This window comes from Ammospiza caudacuta, chromosome 3 (assembly GCF_027887145.1).
Source record: "Ammospiza caudacuta isolate bAmmCau1 chromosome 3, bAmmCau1.pri, whole genome shotgun sequence".
In the NCBI taxonomy this organism is placed as follows: domain Eukaryota; kingdom Metazoa; phylum Chordata; class Aves; order Passeriformes; family Passerellidae; genus Ammospiza; species Ammospiza caudacuta.
Window position 1 is genome coordinate 67,428,427 of NC_080595.1, and position 25,193 is coordinate 67,453,619.

At 34.5% G+C, this 25,193-nt stretch overlaps 1 protein-coding gene across 1 annotated transcript in view; it reads left to right on the plus strand.

Moving 5' to 3' along the window:
- The window catches only part of TBC1D32 (TBC1 domain family member 32), a 72,388-nt gene extending 50,624 nt beyond the window's left edge, over window positions 1–21,764 (plus strand). Inside the window, exons 27-33 of the mRNA XM_058801792.1 lie at window positions 4,771–4,854; window positions 13,173–13,242; window positions 14,045–14,160; window positions 15,141–15,295; window positions 16,726–16,866; window positions 18,681–18,869; window positions 21,122–21,764. Coding sequence (XP_058657775.1) covers window positions 4,771–4,854; window positions 13,173–13,242; window positions 14,045–14,160; window positions 15,141–15,295; window positions 16,726–16,866; window positions 18,681–18,869; window positions 21,122–21,241 — 875 coding nt within the window. The 3' untranslated portion in view covers window positions 21,242–21,764. The remainder of the gene's footprint in view (window positions 1–4,770; window positions 4,855–13,172; window positions 13,243–14,044; window positions 14,161–15,140; window positions 15,296–16,725; window positions 16,867–18,680; window positions 18,870–21,121) is intronic.
- The last annotated feature ends 3,429 nt before the right edge of the window (window positions 21,765–25,193 follow it).

Here is a 25,193-nt window from a genome sequence, read left to right on the forward strand (position 1 = left end):
ATGCCTTTTTCAATTATCTCCTCCTTTTTGTCCTTCAGATATGGCAGAATGTTGTTTTCTATTCCAGAAACTTCTTTTTTCATCTGTTCCCAGTTAACATTGTATCAGCATCTGACCTCTGGGCAGATTCAACATCCTTATTCCACTCTTCTTTTAGGAGACTTTAAACCCAAAGCAAAATAAATTAAGGGTGTTGCAGAGATTATATCAATTATATGCTAACATTTTTCCCTTCATAATGAGATATTCTGTCCCCAAATCCTATTCTTCTCAAGCTTTATATTCATATGTGATGTGGGTAGGGATAGTATACTCAGCTAAAATTACTTGTTCCATAGAGTCTTTCAGATTTTCCATCACCTATCTCCCTGAGGATCTGGATTTAGATCTCCAATATTCTTTAGGGCCTATTAATTTACCTCCAAATTGTTTTTTCTTAATAAAAACCAATCAACCAAGAAAAGAAAATACAGCAGCTCTTGAACTTGCATGTGAGAACTCACTGTAAAACAGGAATTTTCTCCAGCTTTTATAAATGAAATGTTTGATGGAAGCAGAGTGGTTACAGTAAACACAGTGTTCAGGAATCCTTTAATATTTTGTGAGCTCTGCATCATCTGAGATAGCTCTATCAAAACAGGTTGACAAAAGATACAGTGAGCCTTTGAGGCTGTGTTATTGTTTGTGATGTATGCGTGCTGCAGTCTTTAGCAATTGCAACAAAAAGTTGAAACTAACTGCAGGACTTTCCCCATAGGATAAAGAACCCATAACTGTTGTATGCTTTTGTAGTGGTTTTAGTTCAGGATAACAAAATGCTGATATTGTATTTTCAAAAGAAGTTTTTAGAATAATACAAATTAGATGTTTGTGTTTTTTATTTTTATGTCCTTGATTTTCCAAGGAAGCTTGTTAGAATTTGAGTGAAACAGTGGGTCTTTATGTTATGCAGAAAAAACAATTGCAGATCACAAATTCTTTCTTCTGACCCCCAAATCAGTTTGAGCCACTGTAAGCAGTGGCACGTGAGTGCACATGAATGTCTGTGCAGGTGTGTAAAGATTTGGTTTGGTTTGAAGGGCTGTTTTTTTCCATTAATAAAGAAAATACTTGTATATTTATATAACATATGCAATGTTCATCTCTAATGGAAGCACTGTGAGAATTTTTATTATCTTGTTTTCTTCTTTCCAGAGAAAATGTAGGTTGTTCATTTGTCATTTTAATGCACAATAATTGAAAGTTCTCCTTGTTCTTGCCATCAGTAATGGAATTGCTAACTCTGTTTTTCATATACTTAATAAACTGAAGTATTGTTGATGGAGTTGAAAATTCTGACACTACTCTTGCAAAAAAGTAATCTGTCCAAGATGTTCACTCTTGAATTTCTAGCCTCTTAACAGAAGTCACAAAAACACAGAATCCCTTCCACTCAGCAGAGTTGGAAGAGACTGTCAAGGATCATTGAGTCCAACCCCTGGCCCTGCACAGGACCATCCCCAAGAGTCACACCTGGTGCCTGAGAGCAGAACTGCTGTTAAAAAAATCCTTTGTATTTTCTTTTAAGCTCCTTTGAAACATCTGGATCATAGAACATGATCCGGTTGCAGTAGTTAGAGGATTTTTAAAAGTCTGATGATTTTTACTTTTTGACCTTTCTACTTAAAACTTTCAGAGTAGGAATTAAGTTAGTGCTCATGGTTGTTACCTATTAAAACAGTTTTAACCACATGCTTTTTTTAAAGCAGTGTTCTTTTGCAGTTTTGAAGCTGTTTCAGTTACCTTCTGTTGTACACTACTTCTTCAAGGAAAAATAAAATCCTGGAGGAAAGTAGGCATTTTATAAGCATACTTTAGTAATTTAAGAAATTTAAAAGCATTTCTCTTTATTTTGTATATGATGACACACAGCGAAATTAAAATTATGTTTATTTTTTGTGTAAGAATTAAATTTCCATGAGATTATTTCTAGAATCTTAAAAACTTCAATACGAATACAGCCAAGCTACCATAATTTAAGAAAATCAACATTTTCACTGTGTTGGTAGGCCACATAAACTTTACCTGAAAATTTCAACTTTTACAGCAATACTGACTATTATAAAGGAGCACAATGTACAATGAACCTGCCTAAATGTTTTTTTTCTAGTTTTCCAGTTAAATGAAGAATCACTGAACCAGTTTCTACAGTGGTGTCCAAATGGCAGCTAAATGATGTAGTATTAAAAGAAAAAAATTGAAATAGCTACTTGTCATTTCACATGGACATTCCTTTGGAGAAGGCAGTGTCCTGTGAAAACCAGTTATTTAAATATTAACCACTTGTGTTTTGAGACACGTTCTTGTGTGTCTTCGTCTCTCAAACTTGATGAAAATATTTTCAAAGATCCTGATAGGCACTTAGATAAATACTTTCAAATGGTGGGAATGAATTTAGTGCTTGAATTTCAAAATATTACTTAACCATTGAACTCTCACTTCTATTAACTCAAGCACTGAATTGAAGTATTCACCTGCTAGGTCAAGCATGTGGTTGCCTTATGACAAAAAGAAGAAATGTACAATGTGCCAACTTGGTTTTAAAGTTCCTGAATTATGGGATATTTTAGTCTTAACGTAGTTCTCATTTATTATTATAGTATGGCATATTTCAATAATCACTGTACAAATAATCATACAGTAAATATATAGCTAATTACAAACATAAAGTGTAATTTCTGCTTTTGGCTGTCTGCAGTTCCAGAAATAGACATGTTTGCTCATTTTACACAAATACTTGTTATATTGTTTGTGAGCCAAATTCCACTAAGCATATTAGTGAGGATTAGTGAGTTTGTGTATTCTTCAAAAAAGAATAAATTGTTACTCTTCTGTAAAGTAAATTGCTTTTTTTAGCCTCATGTGTTTTATTAACCATGATTAAAAGTAACTATGGTATATTTAATTAGCAGTTTCATTTCACTGTAAAAGTGCATAAGAATATAAATTACACATGTAGGTTTTTAGTTTTAATTTAGTAGTTCCTTGCAATGCAAAATTAATTTTGTTACCATTGGAGTTAGAACTCTAACTGAAAATTCATGTTTAGTTGTTGTAGTGAAACTTCTTTAGCATTACCAAAATACAGCCTTTTAAAAACTTTTTTTTGGACTCATTCAGTGTAATTTCTGTAAATATTTTAGGCAATTAATCAAGACAAAAAAGATTGTGATTTAATGTCAGTATGTTAGCTTAAAATTGTTTTTCTGGCATAACAATCATCAGAGTGTGGGTGGAAATTCTGTCTTTCTCCTCCTCCTCCTCATTCCCGAAAGAGCATTAACTGCTTGTGTCACTTTTCCTGTCACCATGGCTCGCTCAGGAGGTTTCTGGCTTACTCTGTTGCCACCTCCAGCTTGTGTCACTGCTCTGCCTCACTTGTGCTGCTGCAGCTGCTCCTACTTCTGTCTGCTTAAACAGTGTACTGGTACCAGTGGTACTGGGTGTTCCTTATGGTCCCTTCCAACCCCTGCCATTCTATGGTTCTTTGAACTATTCAATTCAAAAGCAGAAAACCCACCTTGGCAGTGGGTGCCTGGAGTTATGTGCAAGAATGGGGGAACAGGAGCAGTAGGTTCATTGCTATTAGCTGGAAGTGCTGGGAGGGAAATGGTAACATGGTGTTTAAACAGGAAATCCCACAGGTGGCAGCAGTTGTTACCCTCTAAAAAGACTCCCTTGCTTTGATTTCTTGTAAGAAGTATCAGTATGCAGATCTGTATGCTTTATATACCACTTATGGAGCCAACAGCAGGTGCTTTAGGATAGCATTTACTTCTAAAAGAAGTTCGTTGTTGCTATCCTAAATTCCTAATATGGCTTATGTCATGCAGGCTTCCTCTGTGCAGTTGGTGTAAAGGCTTCCTTGTAACCTTTGTTTAAACTTGTATGATGTCATGTGTTCAGTTGCCATAGCTTCAGACTTGGGGAATTGAGGCATCAGGGACAGTTTGGATAATGATTTGTCAATGAGAGGTCCTGCTAACTTCCTGGCTAACATCCTGTCAAGGTGAGAGATAAGATTGCCACCATAGTGAACAGGTGTCAGCATCGGGCTTAGCAGTGCAGTGCCTGCAGACACAAAGTTCCATAGCAAGAACTGAAGAAGAACATTATGGTCACCATTAAATGCAGAATTTCCAAAATTAAATACTCCTATTGCATAAATTTAAGTGAATAATTTTTATTTTGTGATGGCATAGGTAGTTTTATATTGAAGTTTGTTGGAAACAGCCCTTAAACTTCATGTGCTTTTGTTAGCATAATTTTGGGATGGTGTCAGTGTTTTTGTTCTGTGTGGGTTGTTGAGTTTATTTGGGGTATTTGGTTGGTTGCTTTTGTGGTTTGTTCGTTTTATTGTTTTCCTTTTCCAACCACAGACAAATGTGGTGAGATATTATAGTTTAATTATAGTTAATTTTCATTTCATATTGAAACCATGTAACAAATTCTGAAGTAATCCTTGGAGGATATGAAGATAATATGAGATTCTCTTTCTGTTTACACTGAATATATTCTCAGCAAAGCTATTAAAATTTAATTTTAGTTAGGAATGGTGTTAGGAATGTAAAAGTGCAATGCATGTTTTGAGTTGTTTCCCCATAAAAATATGAATAAATATGCAGGAATTTAAATAGCTTTACTTTCCCATACATTGTCATTTAGTTAAGTGACGCATTTCCATATTTTGTTTGTTGCTTCTAATTTTTAATGGGTTTTTACTTCTTGCAGTTTTGGCAGAATTAATTGAAAAGTTCGTGTCACATCTTTCTGAAAGCAAAACAGATTGTTATTTCAGCACAGGAAGCTATAAAGGTCAGTCTCCTAATAATTTATTGCCATGCAGCTTCTTCATATTTAAATTGCCTTTCTTCTAAATGTATCTGTATCATTTTGGGGGTTGTTTAAAATGTTCTTTAACAGCTCAGAAATTCATTACTTCACTGTTGGGAAATACCTCACTTTGCAGAAGAAAATTATGTGCTTGAGTGAACCGAACAGATAATTATTAGTGATGGGCTTTCACATTTCTGTGTGTAAAATGGAAAGAGGAAGATGCAGAGCAGGTGAGGATGAGATTCAGAGTATTTGTTGACACCTATTATAGATGATTTGCAAAGCTGGTGGCATAAATATTTATGTTGTAAGCAATCTGGCTCATTTTTGAAAGCCCCACAAAGGTATACACTTTATATTGTATTAAGGGATATGTATTAAAGAACTGTTATTGTTGCCAGAGTAACCTGAGTGTTAGTTTTGTACAGATTTTGTGCTTACAGCCAAGAATAAAGGATGAATGATAACGTTGATTTATTCTGAGTATAAATGGATGTGTTTTAATACTTTGAAGCACTGGTAAAATTAGAAGATTTAGAACCAATGTTTATATCTGCTGGAAGATGCACTTTCTTTCTTCACTGTTTGTCCATGACTCTTCTCTCAGGTTGTAGTTCAGCCATTTAGAGTACTTATTCTGTTACTAACTGTGGAGAATCAAGCCTGCTTTGGGGAGAGTCTGTTGTTTATGCTGTTGTTTTACTCTCCTATCCATAGTATACAGATACAGTATCCTTGAGGCCTGCCTTTGAAGTTTCAAAGCATAAAACCCCTTTAGAAATTTTAGAAGCTGTCTTTCTTTATATTTAGTGTCCTTTACCTTCCAAAAGCTTGCTAACAGGATACCCTTAATTTAATTTGAGAATCTGTCTCTTTGCTTTATGAAGACAGTGTTGATGAGACGGTTATTTCTATCACAATTTTATTTTTTCTTAAAAGATACTGATATCTTTGTCAAGGACAAGATATTTGTCTTGTCCTGTATTACTTTTCATCTTCTCATGAGGCATAATGAGCAATAAAGCAATTCCATGGACTCAGAGGCTTGCTAATTACATATTTCTGAGACTTCCTAATTCAAATAATAATTTTGGTTGTTCCTTTAAAAGTTAAACATGCAAAAACTAACTCAAGGAAGAAGAAACATCTGACTCTGAATGGATGCCTTGCCCAGCAAAAACAGCAAGCCTGCTCTTCATTAATTATGATAGCTAAGTGCTTCCATCTAATGTGTAAGATCTCTAAAGAGAAGTAGTAGGCCTTACTCATCAAGTACCTTACTTTTAAACCACTCCTCTCAATCTTCTGGTCAAAGGTGGGATTTAAAATACATTCAGGAAGGTTGAACCTAGATCTTCTATGTAATTGATTTCACCACGAACCACTGATTAGACAGATGTGGCATCAACACTGCATAGTTTATCTAAAATTTAATGTCAACTTTGAAGAAAACAAAGTTTGAAAATCCCTAGATAATTGCAGGTTCAATTAATTATCTAGAATGAAAAATCCAAGAGAGTAGATACAAAACCAAAGATAACATAGTGAAAACCTTAGTTCTTGGTTTTCTTGAGCCTTAAAGATTTTCTTTTAATGATAAACCAACTCTGTCTAATATTTATTTTTGTATTTTCCATATGAGAGAGTGTTTTTGGGTCTTATACAGGCACTGCTAGGCATTAATTCTGGATAAGTTTGCCTGTTCAGTAATCAAATAAAGGCTCCGACATTTAATGGGTTGTCTAAGAAAGAGTTTTCATGTGCAAATGCTTTTGATATTCCATGTGCTTTAATGAATAAAAGCTTGGAAATGGGAGAATAAGAAGTCTTCTAAAGAGTAGTCAGCAATCTGGTGGTAAGAGGTAGACAGAGGGCTGGTGATGCCCTGTTGAGTTCTTTCCCTGTGAGCAACAGCATTATCACAGACTTCTTTTGTGAAGAGTTCTCTAGCCCAGAAAAGAGTGTTGCTCAGGTAAACACCATGTATTATCAAAGGTTTATTTTAACTTTTATATGAAAACAGTTATTAAGTGTTCATAGCACCTTTTCCAGACAGGTGTAGCCATAAGGGTTAACCAGGGAAGTTAGTTTAGGCCAATAAATTCGTGCTGATTGACATGAAACAAAAGTCTGGCTCTAAAACTGAATCTGTGATCATATTCTAATTCTACTCTGAAACAGTAAAAAGACATGATTTTAGGAATGGGTCATATAGCTAAAATGACGTTCATTTTGGGTTCTTTTTTACATCATAAAATAAGCAGTATGGCCTTCCTATGAAGGGAGGGTGATGAGCATTGAGAACCCAGGATGCATCGTGCTTCCTACATTTGTACCAAAGGGACAGCAAAACACACTCAAATCTTTATCCGACCTTATTTGTTTAAAATTAGATTTCTCACTGATTTAATAATGATTGGCCAGATTTCTGTACATTTCCCAAGATTTTCTGGTAGTTTTTATGAAGCATTGCAATTGCTTCAAGGACAATTATTGAATGCCATGTTATTTCACAGTATGTTTTTCATATCCTCCTGTAAGAGCCATCTAACCTAAATCCTAAAACTAGTAACAATAGAGACTTTTTTGGTATGAGGTAATGAGTTGTTAGAAGGTAACAAAATAAATTTGGGTCTGAGGAACTGAAAGCCGGTTTCTAATAATTGTTTCATTTCAATGAAGAAAAGTCACATTTTGCATGAAAGTGGATTCAGTACAGCACATAGATATTCAGCGTTTATCATGTTTCCTGAAATTAGATTTCGATTATCTTAAAAAAATGACAGCCTTGTAAACCTGTAGCTAGTTGTAATTAGAATAACACAGTCATCCATCTGTCGTGGAACCCCTTAGGATTTCAGTCTCTTATAAAATTTGCAAATATGGAAAAATTAAATTAGATTGGGTTGTTACCGTTTTCAAGATAAGAGAGAAGGAAAAAATATCTGATAAAAAACTATGCAGTTGCAATATTCAATTATAAACAGTAACACAAATCTTACATGAAGTTTACTTTCTGCTAGCAGCAACAATACTGCTGTGATGCTTATTCAGATGACTGAATCTGTGCGTATGTTGATGATCTCTGTCTGTCCCCTTTCCTAGAATTAATAGTTTCTAGTTTGCTTTTATTTTTTCTTTCTCCTTTATAAACCCTAAAACATTGAAAACCAAACCCTTGGTGTCTAGCTGTAATAGGTAATAAAATGGCAATAAATTGAAATTTGCTGTAGTAGTAAATACCATGCATTATATATTAGGGATACGAAGTTCCTAAAATAGCCTCTTCCCTTTCTGTTAGCAAATTCTAGTTCAATGTAACAGAAATGCTTTGTTAAAATGTCATAGTTTTCTCAAGGTTTAAACAACCCATTTATCAGAGAAATGTGAAGTCATCTAATGTATTGGTGTTTTGTGCTTCTTAATTGATCTCCATGATGTGTTGCAGACCGTGATGTGTTGCAGACACTTGGGACTGCTGCAATGTTTTGTGTTCAGCAGGTTTTTTTTGGGAGCTCTGCTTTTGCAGATGAACTTGCAGTCGAATCCTCTGTTTCCACTGGACTTTGTCTCTGAAACAGCTCTGTCATTTACTGCCAAAGGGACAGAACCTCTGGGATTTCAGGTCTTGGCCATAAAACTCAAATGTCATGGTGTGTTCCTTCTCCTAGATAAGTCTAAGTTCTCTGACTGAACAAAATCTTTAGGAGCTTTCTAGCATTTAATGAGCTCTTAATCTTCAGAGGGTCAGGTGTGTCAGGTAACAAACTGAGAAATTTTAAAAACACCAGGGGCAATGTATCAATATAGAGCTGTTCAGGAGGAGCAGCAAACGAGAAACACTGATTACAACCTGAAATTGTGCTGAAAGGGAAGGAGAAGGAAGGGAACTTTTCCATTCTTTCTGCATCATTTGATAAATTCACTTCTTCAAACTGTCCACCATTCTGAAGATGCTGTTATCAGAAAGCATTTTACCCATTGCCAATTTAGGTAACTGGATGGAAAATGTGCTTCATTCTTAATGAAGCTGTTGCCAGAAACAACTTGAGCATTTGAGATGATCATTACATAAGTTGAAGTTCCAGATATCAATATTTTGGTCTTGTATTGTTATGATGAGTATTGATGGCATAAAAAATACTTCAGATAGTCAAACTAGAATTGTGCATAAGGTTACCTCTGAGAAGTCATCACCATTCTCCAGCAGTCACTCTTAGATCTTGTTTACATTGTCTCCAATCCCAGTTCAAATCCAAGAAAAGTAATACTTTTTTTTTTTTTTTTTAAAGATTACTTTATAGACATTTCTATCAATGAATGTGAAGTCAGACTGTCAGAAGTGTTCTAGATGAGTAGCTGGTTGAAGGAGGTGACATCATGAAAAAACAGTAGCAAAATGGCAGAACAGATTGTGGAGAAAAACTCATAAATTTTGCTCTGCCACAAGTCTAAATAATGTTTAAAATAGAAAACTTTCATAAGAACTTTAGAATGAGAAAGGATAGTTACTGGCATAGCATAAAGATTAATATTGACTGCCTGGGTATCTGCCAATGGACAGGGTTAGTGTTTAGGTACCTGTTGAAGAGAAAGTGAAAACCTGCTGGTTTGTTAACATAAATAATAAATCAAAGGAAATAAATTATGAGTTCCATAATTCAGTTTATATGGACAAAGCCATAGACTAGAAATCTGATAGCAAATATACCTATATACTTCTAAGTATTTTAAAGCATTTGTGAGAATCATGCAGGTGGCTCTGGCTATCATGGTATTTTCAACTGTTTGCAGAACCTTTACTTAAATATTTTCTTTGAATCAAAAGTCTTTTTCATCCATAGCAAGAAACCTAATCTTTCTTATTGTCACTGAAGTTAAAATTTAGCATCCATTAGTATATTCCAAAGAGTATTTATATAGATATAAAACCATTTGGCCTGGGCACCAGGAACTGAAAGAGCTAAACCAATAATGTGAGTGACAGCTTTAGTAATATTTTTTACTTAAGACAAAATGGAAGCCAGTTGTGTCTTTGGTGTAACAGCACTTTAAACAGGGAAATAAATTAAATATTATCCAAAGACCATACAAGTTACATGACATGTGCTGTAAAGCTGTTTCAGCTTAGCATCCTGTCATTTCAGTATGAATGCTATGTAGCCCATTTTCTGAATTAACCACAGAAAAGCTTTGTCATGGTAAGAGGAAAAATTAGTAAGAAAGCAATCCTTAATATAAATTGTAAACTTAATTGAAGTGTAGGCTGACCAGAAAGAATGCCACAGGACTGTGCATGTTAGTTTAATTTATGCTGGAGTGCTTATAGCTATAGACTGATTTTAATAATTTAAAAAATCATGCCTCATGGGGGTCTCTTTTTGTGCTCCTGAATGCTACAAAACATTTTGAAAAGTGCTGCCCATTGAGGTGCTTTCTAAGAATTTGCTTAAATCGTAAATCAGCTCCTAGAGAATTTTGATATTCGTCAAGACACCAGTTTAATTTTGGCTTCTGTTTTACAGTGTTTTTCATTTTTAAAGAAAAAAAGTGTGAAATATCTGTTCAACATAGATAATTTTCCTTAAAGATAAATAAAAAGGAAGCTGCCAAAATATGTTGTTCATTCAATTTAATAATAGCCAGAGTGCTGTATCATATTATTAATTCACAGTTCAGAGAGGTGGTCTGGCCTTTGATGATGAATGGCATTCTTATTTAGAGAAGTGATTTTTCTCCATGCCTTTTTGTTATGAAACCTTTTGTGTTTCAAGACAGTTATATCAGGTGTATTGAAAAATATTTGTCAAAGCATTTTTGTATAAAATTAACTCAGTGCATTAAATCAGATATATGGACATCATCACAATAGTACAGTCACAACAAGCAAGCTTTTTGTCCATGGATTGCAATATTCCACTTGTTTTTCATAGCATTTTTCTAAGTTTAATGGAGCATTTAAGGTTTCTAGGTCCAGTTTTTAATCAGTGGAAAGTAGTCCTTTGTGTATTCTAAACGACTTCACAGTGTTCTTAGGCCTAGTCTTCCCAGTTTGTTAAGTAATAAGCAAAAGGGAAAAAAAAAACTTTTGACCCAGGACAAAGAAACACAATTTTTGGATTAGGAGGATACAGAGCTGTGATTATGTGGAATACAGTGGTGTCTGAAAGCAAGAGGTTTAGTTTTGATAAGGTACTGTGTGCTAGAGAATTATTATTCAGTCCAGACTTCAAGTTAATTTTATCTTCCTTCACAATACAGAAAAAATATGAGAAGGAAATGTGGTGGGAAAAAAAAAGCCCTTTCCAGCCACTGAGAAATTGTTACAATAGAGAAGTCGATGAAAATCAGTGAAGTCAGTTGTGTTCTTTTAATGTTAATGGACAATGAGCATTCAGTACTTGCTGTAAACTGTTACAGGGCGGACACTGGGGGCTGTGACAGCTTTTCTTTGTTACACCCTTGCTGGACTGGGAAACCTGCATTGCTACCCACAAGAGGATCAACCTCAAAATGGAAGCAGGTCTGCAATGGAGCTTAGAGGTCATTGCTGTCCTTGCCCTGTGCTGCCATTAAACTTGGTGGTGTTAGGACTGAATTAGTCATTAGCCACAGCCAACTCATTTAAATTCCCCCTATTTCCTAGGATGTATGTATGCCTCTTGCCTTCCCACTTGCACACACAAACTTGAAGATATATTGATCTCATACGGCAATTGCAGCCTGAGTACACAGGTAACTTGGAACAGGAGCTGTAAAAAGTTATAAATGTTTCAGTTATCTCCATGGGGTTTTAACTGAAATACCCTGTGAAGTTAATTGTATTCTTCCAAAGATTGTGCTGCTGGTATGCTATGTAAAAGATATTTGAACTTCTGTTCTTTGGATTGCATAAAACCTCTCTGATGTGTGTTTATTGTTTCAGTCCCATCAGATTATTAAGATAATTTTATTCAAAGAGCAGTTGATATTTGTTATGTATAAATATATTGTCAAAGGTACAAGGTTAACTTCTCACAATGCTAACACAAATTATTGTTCTCTGAAAAATATAAAACAGAGTGGGGTTTTATTCTAGCCATACTTACTCTGCTGAATTTTATTGCTTCATTGTTGAGTGTATTTTGCTGTATTATTTTCTTCATAAAAATTTTGCCCTACTCCATCTGATATGAGCAGATTGAATCTTATTTTTTTTGGGTTTTGGTGGGGTTTTTTTGTTTTGTTTGTTTGTTTGTTTTCCCTTTGAGTCCTTTCCTCCCTGAACTTGTAACTATTTCATCTTTACTACCTTAGTTCCTGTTTATGTGGCAGGAACGTAGAGTCTTTACCTACATGAATAGTCAGGGAATCCTTCACTTTGATTTCTGTGTCTGAGGATATAGGAAAAATTCAGAAGAAGTTACTGTGTGATTTGCTTAATTAGATTTTTACATTTATTCTTTACATGAAAATAACTTCTGCTGACATATCTCTTATTTACATTTTAAACTAATGTTGTCAGTTAATAAGGGTTTCAATTTGTTTCATTTCTTTCTGGTTTTAAGCAGCACTTTCAAAGAAGTATATTCAAGGTTTATTCCCTGAGCTTTGTAACTCATAATATTATAAGACTGCAATTTTTATCTGTGATATAGTTATCTTAGATGATAACATGTACCTGACAGGGAAAATGCCCATTTAAAATTCAATTTCGAATTTAAAATTTTGAGGAAATGCTACAGGAGTTGTTTGCTATAAATCCTTATTTATAAATTTTTTCTAGCTTGGATTTTTAATTTAAACAACTGCGGAAAATGGGGTATACTTTACTATAGAAAAAAAATGCATGTAAATATAGGATTTAATTAATGTATTAAATCTATCAGTTTTAAAGTTTTCTGTGATTCATATCAGAATAGAATTTTTGTTAATAAAGTTGGAATTACAGCTAGGAAATTTTAAGGCCTCTGGAATGGTACAAAGTGGATCAGAATAGGCTGTCTTTTCTGATTTCTAGGCCAGAAAGGATGAAGTTCCACTAAGATATGGGGCTGAAAATGATGTTGCTTGCTGTAAATGTAATGATAACCATACCAACCATGAAGATTTCCTTAAAACAAGGGTGATTTTCATTTTTAAAAGAGTCTTGTGAAAAATGGAGATTTTTTTATGACTCCTTTCCAAATGCTGCTAAAATAATTTTGAATAGGAGACAGTTCTCCAGAATTGATATTCATACACAGAAAGAACTTTACATTAGCATTCAGTTCAAATCATATTTCTTGTAACAGTTTATTTAATTTATTTTGTTTTAGCCGTGGATGCAGATGTGAAGAAAGAAAACCTTTCATCTGTGCAGCAGCTTGGTGTTGAAATGACAGTCAGGTACATGGTATTAAAATATTTCCCTAGAGTATTTCTAGGATTTGTTTGATTTTCATGGAATGACTTTAATAATACTTAATCCATCAACTCATTGCTTTATAGCATTTAATCTAAGATAAACTTTAAGAAAATGAATTCTAACTAGAATTGAAAAAGGTATTAGAACAGAATTAAATTATCTTTACAGTTTATGTATGTTATTATCCTCTATTTTTGTAAAGACTAATTGTAATGTGCTAGTAAGATTTACCATAAAATTGCATTATCTTGAATTATGTGGCTTTTTTTCCCTCGCATTACTTCTCTAAATGGTTCTGTTTAGCTAAGCTTAGTTATATGTCATTTAAACATTTTATTTGGCTGGGAATTTGCAGAGCTGTGATGAAGGAAAAGCTTAGATGTCTGTACTTCCACGGATTGCTATCTTTAGCATTATTGTTTGAATTCTGATTATAATAATTACACGCACAATAATTATATCGAATTCTAAATATTGTACATGAAGAAACTGAGTTGTGTGTGATGGAGTACTTGCTCATCCCCACCACTGTCTCTAAAACTGAACTAAAGGCAATTTGGGTGAAGATTTGTAACAATGAGCAGCAGATGTTTGCTGTGAATCCTTTCTAGATAGAGCACAAGTTTTATTTAATGATCTATGTGTATATCTACAGCATAGTTTTAGTGATGAACAACTTTATGACAGCTTAACTTTTACAGGTTTATTAAATATGAGTTCTTCCTTTTTAGGAATTCAAAAAATATTAAAGAGGGTTTTTTTTTTTTACACTTTATGAAATAGATATGGAAAATACTTAAACTTGCTAAAAGAAGATGCTGAAAATGGGCTGTGTTTCGTGTTAAAGAATTGTGAGGAGTTTCTGAAACAACAGCAAAGAACTGTGGTATCTTCACTTTGTATCCTTTCCTGATGGTATAACTTATATTGTCTAAAAATTTCAGTGGAATTTGAACTCCTGGTTTGTACTTTTAATAGAGGTATAGGTGTGTTATATTTATGGAAAGAAAAAGAAAATTAAAAGAGCACTTTTACTTTGAAATTTTATTAAGTTAAATGCATTCCCAATGCACTTAGGAAAATGTTCACCCTTTTGTTCCCATACTTTGTTAGAAGTGCAACTCACATTCACTTTTGTCATCAACTGTTTTGGACTGGGATCACATCTTTGGATGTGATAAAGAGCCTGCAGCAATGCACCTTTGAACATTAATGAGTATTTGAGGTACTCCCACAATACCAACACTGTTAATGATACTGCCCATGTAGTGATAAGTGTGATAAATGTAGTCAGATCAACAGCACTGGTTAGACTTCTGGTTCTTTTGCATCTACTGTGGAACTTCCTGTAAAAAAAATTAAAACAGATAATAGCTTTTCAAGCAGCTTTGCTATATTATTCTCTGTTTAACTTGCATACCACTATTAAATTATACTTCAGGTATATTACTCAGAATGTGCTAAATCTCATTTTTAAGGCTTTTTACTTTTTTTTCCCCCAATAATTTTAAGTCCTGTTTTATTCCTCCACTCTTCTTCTTTCTTGCACTTAATAAGCACACTCATTTTGGTGCAGATTTTTTTTGCATTTACTTACTTTTTTGTTTTTTATAAATCACTTTTACTGATTTAGCTTGACTACATATGGACTGAAAAATTTTAGTATATGGGGAAAACAGCTTAAATTGTTGCTCTTAGTTCAGTTTGAGAGACAACTGTGCCTTGATGCTGTCTTCTGTGCAGCTCTGTTCCCCTTGGCCATGCCTAACAACCCAGCTCCTGGCTCTGTGTGCAAGGACCTCGGAAGGAGGAGAGCTGTGGTTGCTGCAGGAGAGTGAGGAGGAGATCTCTGCCCAAGTTCCTTAACCTTCCTGTCCAGGCTGCTTGCAGGAGCACTGTGCTGGTTATGACTGGTTTGCATCTTCTGTCTTCCTCATAATGTCAGGGGACAGGGAGAGGACACTGATGTTTCTTCAGCAATTTTCACATCTTCTTGCTTCAGCATTTCTCTGGCTACCAAGACTGCATTTATCCGTAAGAATTTGTAACCTGTTTCTTTCTGAAATGCTCCTCTGAAAGTTTGAAAATGAGATTTTATTAATCTCCTTAGTTTTTTTTTTTTCTTGGCATTTTTGTTTGTTTGTTTGTTTACTTTTCTATTGCATTATATTATCCTTAAACCCCACTAGCTAAATACATGACCCTGAAAAATTCATGGAAAAATGTTGATCTGATATTTGTTCAAATTTTTTTTTAAAAGGAGAGAAGTAGCAGGTGGACTGAAGGCAATGTTAATGAATTTTAAAGCTGGCAGTAAAACAAACTTTGTTAGTGGCACTAAATTCTGTGTGAAGTCAATGATACTGCTGAATGACCTAATTTTTTTAATTATCAGATTCCAGTAAGAGAGCAAGTCTGTCAAACTGATTTTTGGTTTTTTTTTAGTGACAGTTTTGAAATTTACTTAATATATTTGAGTATATTTAGTAAAATATAAAAATTATTACTGCCCAAGTACTGTATGATTGACAATTTAAAATTGTCAGTATCTGGATTGAGGTTGTAATAAAGGAAGCATCATTTCTATCTTTCATTATGGGAGTTCCCAGCTATTTAAAATAAAACCCTTTGTACATTGTCATGTTTTGAACATAAACTCTAAACTGTAGTAGAGACTTCCAGAGAACTCTGAGATACAAAAAGCAGATTAGATTCTGTGTTTCTTCTGCATGGAGGCTTCTGTAGCAATACTAAGTGATCTGTCTTGTCACTAGGAGGGGTGACAAGTCCTCGGTCCATTCAGCACTGAGTCTGGCCTGAGGTTGTTCCAACATAATGAAATTTGTGCTGAAATTTGCTTCACTTTGCTAGTGCTGAAAAACCACTGCTGCCAAGGATTCATTAGCTGGAACTGGGCATTGATATCCAGAGCCTTCCATAGTGATAAAACCTCTGCTCCTTTTGTGGTACACAATAGAATTTTGCTCACAGCCTCCACACATACTGCAAAGATATGTGCACACAAAAAACAAGTTGAAATACCATGAAGTTTTACTCCACCACAAAATGAAGGAAAAATATTCAGCAGAAATCAATCTTTTTTTTTTTTTTTTCTATTCTCCTGTTTAAAATACAACAACAGTTTCTCCATCCCTGTTTTGACAATTAAAGCCTGTATACAATAAGGAGCTAGCTAGCTACTAATGCACAGTAACAATGAGGATATATTTACTAACACTTTAGTTACCCACATGTTTTTCTTGATGGAAGTACAACCTATTTTGTTTATCCTGTTTCCTGTCTCTAAAATAATCAGAATTACTTATCTTACATATATAAAGGGTATATTTTTATATATTGTTCTCAGCAAGGCATTAAAAACCAACACATTTCTGCAGTCTGTAATCCTGTTCCTCAATTTCATTGTTGTTGATGATGATGATGGTGTTGTTGTTGTTAACCAGATGCACCTGCCTGTTACAACAGTGGAATATGGCATCCATCCAGTCTATTTTTGCAGTGCTCACCACGTTGAAATGTTGCTGAAAGCTGAGTTGCCCCTTGTCTGTTCAGCCTTCCACATGTCTGGTTTCACTCCATCCCAGGTAACCAATTCAAAGTCTATTAAATGATCATCAACCTATTGACTTAAATCTGCAAAACCAAGAACACTGAGGAAATACTGGCCATTTTTTTCTAAATGGCACTTGTGTGGTTATAAAACTGAGGGTAAGAGATAAAAACACATAGCGACTTATCTGAGTATCTGAAAATAGAAAGTGACTGACTCATAAAATAATACCAGTGTACGGGAGCTGATGACCTTTTATTACATGTTCATGAAGAAAAATTGATAAAAATAATATATAATAAATCCTTAGATTTAGCGTTTAAACAAAATGCCTTATTCCCTGGAATAATTATCTAAATCTTCCATAGGAGAGAAATGGGTAATTTGCAGTAATTATATATTGGGAAGCAGTTCCTGTGATATTAGAGAAAAAAAAATTTTTTATGAGCTACTATAACTATTGCAATCAGGTAACACACTGTTCTTTCATATTAAAGAAGTGTTACAACAGCAGAATAATTATCTATAACACCAGCTTTCATTTTGTCTACTTACAACAATTGTTTGGTAGTATTGAAAGCTGTGGCTGAAGTATTGTTTGTGAAGATTGCAATCATGATGAAGGGTAAAGAACTCTGTGCAGTGAGTTAGATTGTCCATGCAAAGGACATCTTGCCAGAGTGAGAAAGTGTACTGCTGTGCCAAGGCAAGAAAAATATTTTTCATCCTATGCCTTCAAAATTCCTTTTTGCTGTAAGATTTGCAGCTGAAGAGACTCTCTAATGGGGCAGATGCCAGTATGGTACAAACATTGCTTAAAGTAGTCATCTTGGAGTTTGGTTTTTTGGTGAGAAAAGAGTGGCAGATGAAGGAATTTATCTCAGCATAGGAATAAGGTGCTTGCAATAAGGTTCCTGTTTGAGGATGAAGAAAATACAAGGGGACAGTCACTCCTTCAGCTATTCTTGTGCAAGTAATACTATTTTATTTTTTTAATTGTGTGCACTCAGTAGTACACTAGACACTGTTCGAAACTGCTAATAATGATGTTTTTCATTTATTTAATGAGCTACTGAAATACCACTTGTGGGTACCACTATATCTTCACTGTGATTTTGCAGTTTTACTGCAGCATTAAAAACAAACTCTGAACTGTAGAAACAATTTTGATGTATTTAAGTGATTGTGTGCCTCAATAAATACCTCAAAACAGATTTACTGCCAGACTATGGTTGTCATCTAATTGGAATTGTGGTAATTCTGCTGCATATTTTTAAACACTTTAAGGAATGATTAGCAGAAGATTTGTGGTCTAGAACCAAATGAAATGTTCATTATACCTCTTAATACATTGTAATTTAGATCAGGGCAAAGAAGTCACTGTGTTCATACTCACTTCATTAAATGAAAATGTGTTTTAGGGGAGGACCTTATGTTCATTTATAATGCAGATAACTACTTTAATTGAAAGGAAAACCCGTGTTGAACATGTCTTCATCACTGTCATTACCCTTTAGGACACATTTAAAACAAAATCTTGAAAAAAATCACTTTTTCTTTCATTGGGCTTTGAGTTTCAACCTCAGGAGGCGCTGGAATACATTCATACAAGTGAGCTGCATGGATACAGGCTGTAATGTTTAGTCTAACTCACTAGGAGTCTGTTCAAAGGCTGTGCATTAAAAATGGTGAAAAAATTGGCTTCTTTTGTACTTTATGCCTTTTATTTTCATAGCTGGGGTAATGTTACAGGGAAAAGGTTCTGTAGTATAGAAAAGAGATAAAACTGATTAATTATGACTGAATGTATAGAATGATTTAATGATATGTCATTTTATTCTCATCTAGATCTGTCTGCAATGGATAACTCAGTGTTTCTGGAATTACATGGATTGGAGTGAGATCTGTCACTACATTGCCATATGTATTTTTCTTGGTCCTGATTATCAGATATATATATGTATTTCTCTGTTCAGACACCTACAGCAAGACATCCTGAAGCACACAGAAGCCCGAGATCTTCAGGTTTTTCTGAAAGTAAGGGTTTCCTAATTTTTCAACTGAGGAGAAGCAAAACTCTGAATACTCAGGATATATACATTACTTAATCTGAAACTCTTTCTGAATTTCACTTAGTCATTTTAAACAAGTGAAATAATACTTTAATTTTATTTCTTCCCTAGCAGGAAATTGTGTATAGTATTTTCCAGAAAATAGTTTTCCTGCATTTTTTTACTGAGCAATTTTGTTCATGAGCAAAGAAAATGGGCACATTAACTTGGGAGAGCATTTGACTCAGTTCTCTATATGTGGGCGCAATCTCACTGAACGAGGTGCTCTCCAGAAAGGTGGGTTTGCACAGTTGTTTCTTGCTGAAGCTTGTAGAGATGTGGCACAAAGCTGATCAAGGTGGTAGTTTGAAGAAATGCCAATTACCATGCAACCAGCCTCGCAATTTCATATTCTTTCCCAATTATAAATTATGCTTGGGGTTTTTTACAGGGTAGTGCAAAGCTGTAGCTGCAGTCATAAATTGATACGGTATCTTACTCTTCTTCACAGGGATATTTTTGTCTTTTTTGCTAGTTTTTTTTCGCCTGTCAAAATGTTTTTGTGAACTAGATATCTGCATCTTAGTCTGTCTCAAGAGTAATAGTTTTCTGACTAGTTTGCCTCCAACTAACATATGCTTAAATATGGAAAAGTATCTCAGCCCAATCAGCTTCCTTGAAAATGTTTGCTACACAGTCTAATGAATGTATTGTTTTGTTTTCCCTGGTTTTGGACAAAGTGTCTTAAAAGCTGAATCTTGATGGCATTGTTGGATTGAATATGTAAAATAAAGAAGAAAGAAATTGTACATTGCCACATGCAGTATAAACAGACTAAAGGTTTGGCATGGTACTGTTTAATTAATGAGAAAAGAATGTAAATTAATGCATTACTGGAACATCTGCAATTTATTGAGTGACCAGTGCAGAAAAAAAGGAGCATATTTAACTTGAACTCTTGCTATTGATAAGTCTTAATTAATTGAAACAAAAAAAAAAAAAATTAACTGTAGAATGGTTTGGATTGGAAGGAACCTTAATCATCATCTAGTTCTAATCCATCTTCCACTACACCATTGAGCCTGGCCTTGAATACTACCACAACTTCATTTCAGTGCCTCACCATCCTCACAGTAAAGCTCTTCCTCATACCAAATCTAAACCTACCCTCTTTGAGTCTGAAGCCGTTCCCCCTTGTTCTGTCACTACATGCCATTTAATTCCAGATACATGTGTGTGTATATATATAATTTTATATTCCACTGTAGTCAGCTTTCTCACAGTGCATAAGGAGCAACTTGGAAGGTAAAATCTTACTTTTGCTTTGCTTCTATGTAGAGAAGAAGAAATATAAAGACTATTTTGAATTCCTGTTCAGATGCCAAAGTGCAGTTTTCCAAGCCTGAGTAGATGTTCTCAGGAGAATTCTACTTAGCAGAGATTCACAGTTAATACACCAGAGGTACAGCTTATGTCCACAGAGACTGGCTCCAGAGTTTTTTGCAGCACAGGCTGCCAACAGTGGTAATAATGATTAGTAGATGATGAGTACATAACAGTAACAAATTAACCCTTTTTACACTTAACCATTCTTCAGTATCCTGTGTGCTGTGGGGCATCCTCCTTATCCCTCCAATATAGTAGCCATGAGCAGGAACATTATCTATTTGTTTTCTGAGGGCACTTCCTTTTACTCTGTGTTTTGGAATTAGTAAGAATTATTCACTTTTAGTAGTGCAGAACGGTTTATTCTGGTTTTATTTAAGCACTTCATGAAAATCTTCTTTTATCATTGATTTAAAAAAATCCTCATCTCCTGTTTTTCTTTACAACCTAGCTGGATACAAAAGCCAACCATAAACTTATACCATGTGCTGGTGTAGGAATCTTCTTTCAAAAGAATATTTTAGTACCTGGCTTTCTCTTCTTAAAGTTTACTTTCATTTCCTTAAAAATCTTCAATGAAATGTTCTCCAGAAATTAGATAAACAACATCCCAGTGAAATGAAATTCTCTGATACCAAGTGTGTAATTAGAAAAAAAAAAAAACAAACTGCCTGGAAGCAGATATTGCCAAATCTGTATTTCTAAATAAAACATGATAAAATATATTTTAAACAGTCAGGCTCTGACAATCAGAAAAAAAAATATCTACCTTTAGAAAGTTGGAATTCGTTAAATTGAAGTTGTACATTTTTTTCCCTAGCTAAAAAATGCTTTCTCTGTGTATCTGTGCAGGAGGAAGCACTGCATGGATTTCGAGTGAGTGATTATTTAGACTACATGGAAAGCTTGGAGGAGCTCTACAGACCAATGCTGCTGAAAGACATGAAGAATATAAGAACACAGAACACATAGATGAAGCAAGCAAGCACTTTATTTTATAGTTTTGATTACATCCTTTAAAAGGATCCTTATTGATTGATACCTCAGTCTCACCTAAAATCAGCCAGGCTGTTGAAATGTACATATTGTAAAACAAATAAGTGTTTTCAGAATATAGTTTTTCAATAAGACATAGCCTACTTTTGATAACCTGATTTTACCAGACAGGTTATGTGCACAGCCTCCTTTGCAGTTAGCAGAAGGCAGCTTCAGAAACCACCTGTAGGCTGCTGAAGTTTCTTCCGTATAAAGCCTTGAACCTGTTCTCAACTCATTCTCTCTTTGTCATCTCCTTATAGCACTGCCCTAAAGCTTTCGTATTTTGCTTGGATCTGACAAAGGGATTTTTTCTTTAGAAACAACTGCTATTGTGGATTCATGTGCAAGAAAAGTCAACAAATGGAGACCAAACTCTGTTCCATCTTTGTGGATAATATTGAGAAAATGGGATGTTTGAATACATGCAATGAAAAAAGACTTGATATTCCTGCCTTTAAAAAAACCCAAATAAATAGTTTTATGTAATAAAGCATTATTAACCTTTGTTGTGAGTGAAATTAGAATCTTTATTATTTGGCCAAAGATGAGGGAAAAATACTATGTTTTGTCAACAGCTGCAATAACATTTTTTTACAGAATGTCCATAATCTCAAACTATTTTGATTAGAAATTAATGATACAGTATTTTGGAAGTCCAACAGACACCACAAATGTTGAATTTAGATTTATCCAATATTGTTAACACATTCCTGGGAGAAAAACTAAAGATTACTGCAAAGTTCCTGAAAAACAACTTTGCTAGATAAAATGGTTATATATACACTAACTGAGCCCATACTCAAATTCAAATTATAAAACACATTAGAACCTGCTGTGAAATTTCTGAAATTATATGCAACCTAGAGTGAACATTGACAAAGGTTTTGCCACTAATTTCTGCTTTCCTGACTGTGTATTTCATAAGTTCACAAGTTTAGTTTTTTTTCCTGTCTAGCCAAGATATGTTTTAAAAACTTTTGCAATTTTGTGAACTGTGTTAGCTCACCTACATTAATAAAAGAGGCTGGCAAGTATAAGGAAGGAACTATGACAAGAACTGATAGAACCAAGTGCTTGCCTGACACTGAGGCCATTGAATGCTATGACTTACATGGTATATATTCTTTTAACCTTAATAGCAGTTTCTCTTTTCTTAAATAACCTTATTTAGGCACATATCTCAAACCAAGAAACAACAAATAACAAACATCCAGGTGCTGAATAACACTTGAACACTAATATATACATATTTCTAGACAGACCATGGGTGATTAAATATCCATTATGAAGTAAGTCATCAGTTCCTTTAGCAGCAGCAGAAATTTTTCAGGAAAATAGGCCTTTGTGATAGGTATATAAGTAACCAATATATATATATATATGGAACTCTTGCCATAGCAATAGCTGTCATTTTGTATTCCTTGTCCCCCAACAAAGAAGAGAGAGGTACTGCAGAGCTGACCTTTATTAGTAATACCTTTCATCACTATTGCATCAAATTAATCCAAAGAGATCCAGTACACAATGACCAGAAAGGAAAGGCAGATACAAATAGTAGAAAGCAAACAGCCTGACTGCCAAGCAGTGCTATTGATAAAAGCAATTTTTGCATTTCCAGCAATTCAATCGACTTCAGTTTTGCTATCTGCAAAACAGCTGCATTTTCATACAGTCTGTATATGCTGAGATGATTAATTAGAGCACATCCATAAAATAGTTAATGCATGAAAATCTTACGTAAATGCTAAATCTTCATACCTGGTAATAATTTAAAATTCCATTGTGCCCTATGACAGAAACAGGACCTTGACACCTATTACAAGTAGACTGAAATAAAGCTTGAAGTGATGGGGAAACCAATGGCATCTTCTTTAAATCAATAACAGTGTGAAAACAGATGACCATTTTAGCAACAGATACCTGAAGACATGCTCACATGCTATATTACCTCCAGTCTGAAGACTCCCTTATACAGCTTTGCTGGTGTATATATATATATAAATTTCTCCATTCAGTTCCCTGTTTCCTTTCAGGGAGCTATTCTACTGAGATGTAGACAGTTTCTATCTCAAAATCTACTTGTATTTTTCTGGTTTCCTCTTCCAGATTCTTCTTCCTTGCTTTCCATCATGATTGTATTTACCTCTGTCAGGCTTTTTCTCTCTTTTATTTTTAGCTGCCTCATTGTTCCCAATCCCCAGTGACAGCCCAAGCACTAAAGGATAAGAAGTATTTACTTCCTTGTACCTAAAATGTGTAACTAAACTTGATTTAAAATAAACATAATGGTGCAAACCCCCCAAAACAAGACACTAAATAAATCCCCAACTTGGAAATCTGAGGAGGCGGTAGTAGGAAGACATGACCTTCCCAAATATGCTGTCAGCAGTCGTGACCCAGGCTCCTACTGGAGGAAACTGAGCTCTGCTGCATCTGCCTGTCTGTCCTATCCCCCTGACCATCAGCTGGGATGCCATGATGGATAGAAAGGTCTGCGTTGTTTCTAAAAGATATGTCATGTCCAAACTACCTCCTTTAGTCTGTGCAGCATGAGCCAACCTTTTGGGATAAAAAACAGTAATATCCAAAAATACTTTCCAACTCGTCATCTCTGCCAATTTATTTTTTTTAATGACAGTTCTGCAGGTAGAAAGTTTCTCCATTACAATATATAATGTTCACACAACAAGAGAAGTACTGACAGTGAATGCAACTAGAAACTTTGAAATAAAATATTTTAGATGTGGTAGGAAAAAAATATATCAGTGGTAAATAGTTGGACTCAAAATTCTGGGTTTGAGTGTTTTAATAGTTCCAGCTCAATCACTAGGACAACAGTTAAAAAGTCTCTGCTTTTCTAAACCATTTTGTGTTGTCTTAAAATGCTTTTTAGCTAATCCATAGCAATTGTCCATAGATTCAAGAATAGGTGGTAATTTCAGCGTACATTTTCCCTCTCAGATTATAATATCTACCTATATATCACATTGGACTAGAACAGAAGATAAAATTTTACCTAATTTGAGCAGATAAAAATTAATTAAAAAATTAGTTTGAAATGTAACAGTGTATTTGTGCCAGGAGAAGTAACGATCATTTATTTCCCATGAAGAAGTCATTTCGAGAGCTGCAGTGTTTGTACTGTTTCTGCAAATCTGTGGGCTATATTTATGACACTTATACTGGTATTTTGTTCATTAACTGATCATACATAAGTAGACAGTGATATGACTCTTCCAAGCTAGATTACTTAAGGCAGTTTCCAGTAATTTAAAATGACATTTCCATTTAGACAGATCCTGTCTTTTTAGAGTTCATTTTTATTCAACATCTAAGCTAAAGGAGAACAATTCTTTACATTTCAGATCATGACTAAGTTACCAGTTTTACTATTTCATCTAGCAAGAACTGATCCAAAGTTTTGTATATTCATCAGTGTATAGAGAAAAAACATCTTCCCTGTTCCTTTGATACCAAAACACCAGTAAATTAAAAAATCCCCACAGCTCCAGAACATAATGTTGTTTGATTCTGTTCCATCACAAAAAACAAAAGGCCTTAAAGCATACTATACAGAGCAGTGGTGCATAGGGAGGTTTCAACATGGTTTGAAAAATTAGTTTAGATGGTGTTAAATCAGGAACTGATACCTGACTAATATTTCATATGGTCAGTTTCCTGTTCAGAAATAGAACAAGACAAGGAGAATACATGAAATTCACTTAAAATGATGAATGAAGAAAGCAAGCTTTTTTGGAGCACATTTTTAAGAAAACAAACACCACAGGAATAAAAACTCCAAGGGAAATTAACCATTTAAATTATTGTTAACTCTCTCAAAAAATTTCATCTGCTCTTGGTATTTTCTCTGCTCTAACTGAAAGCC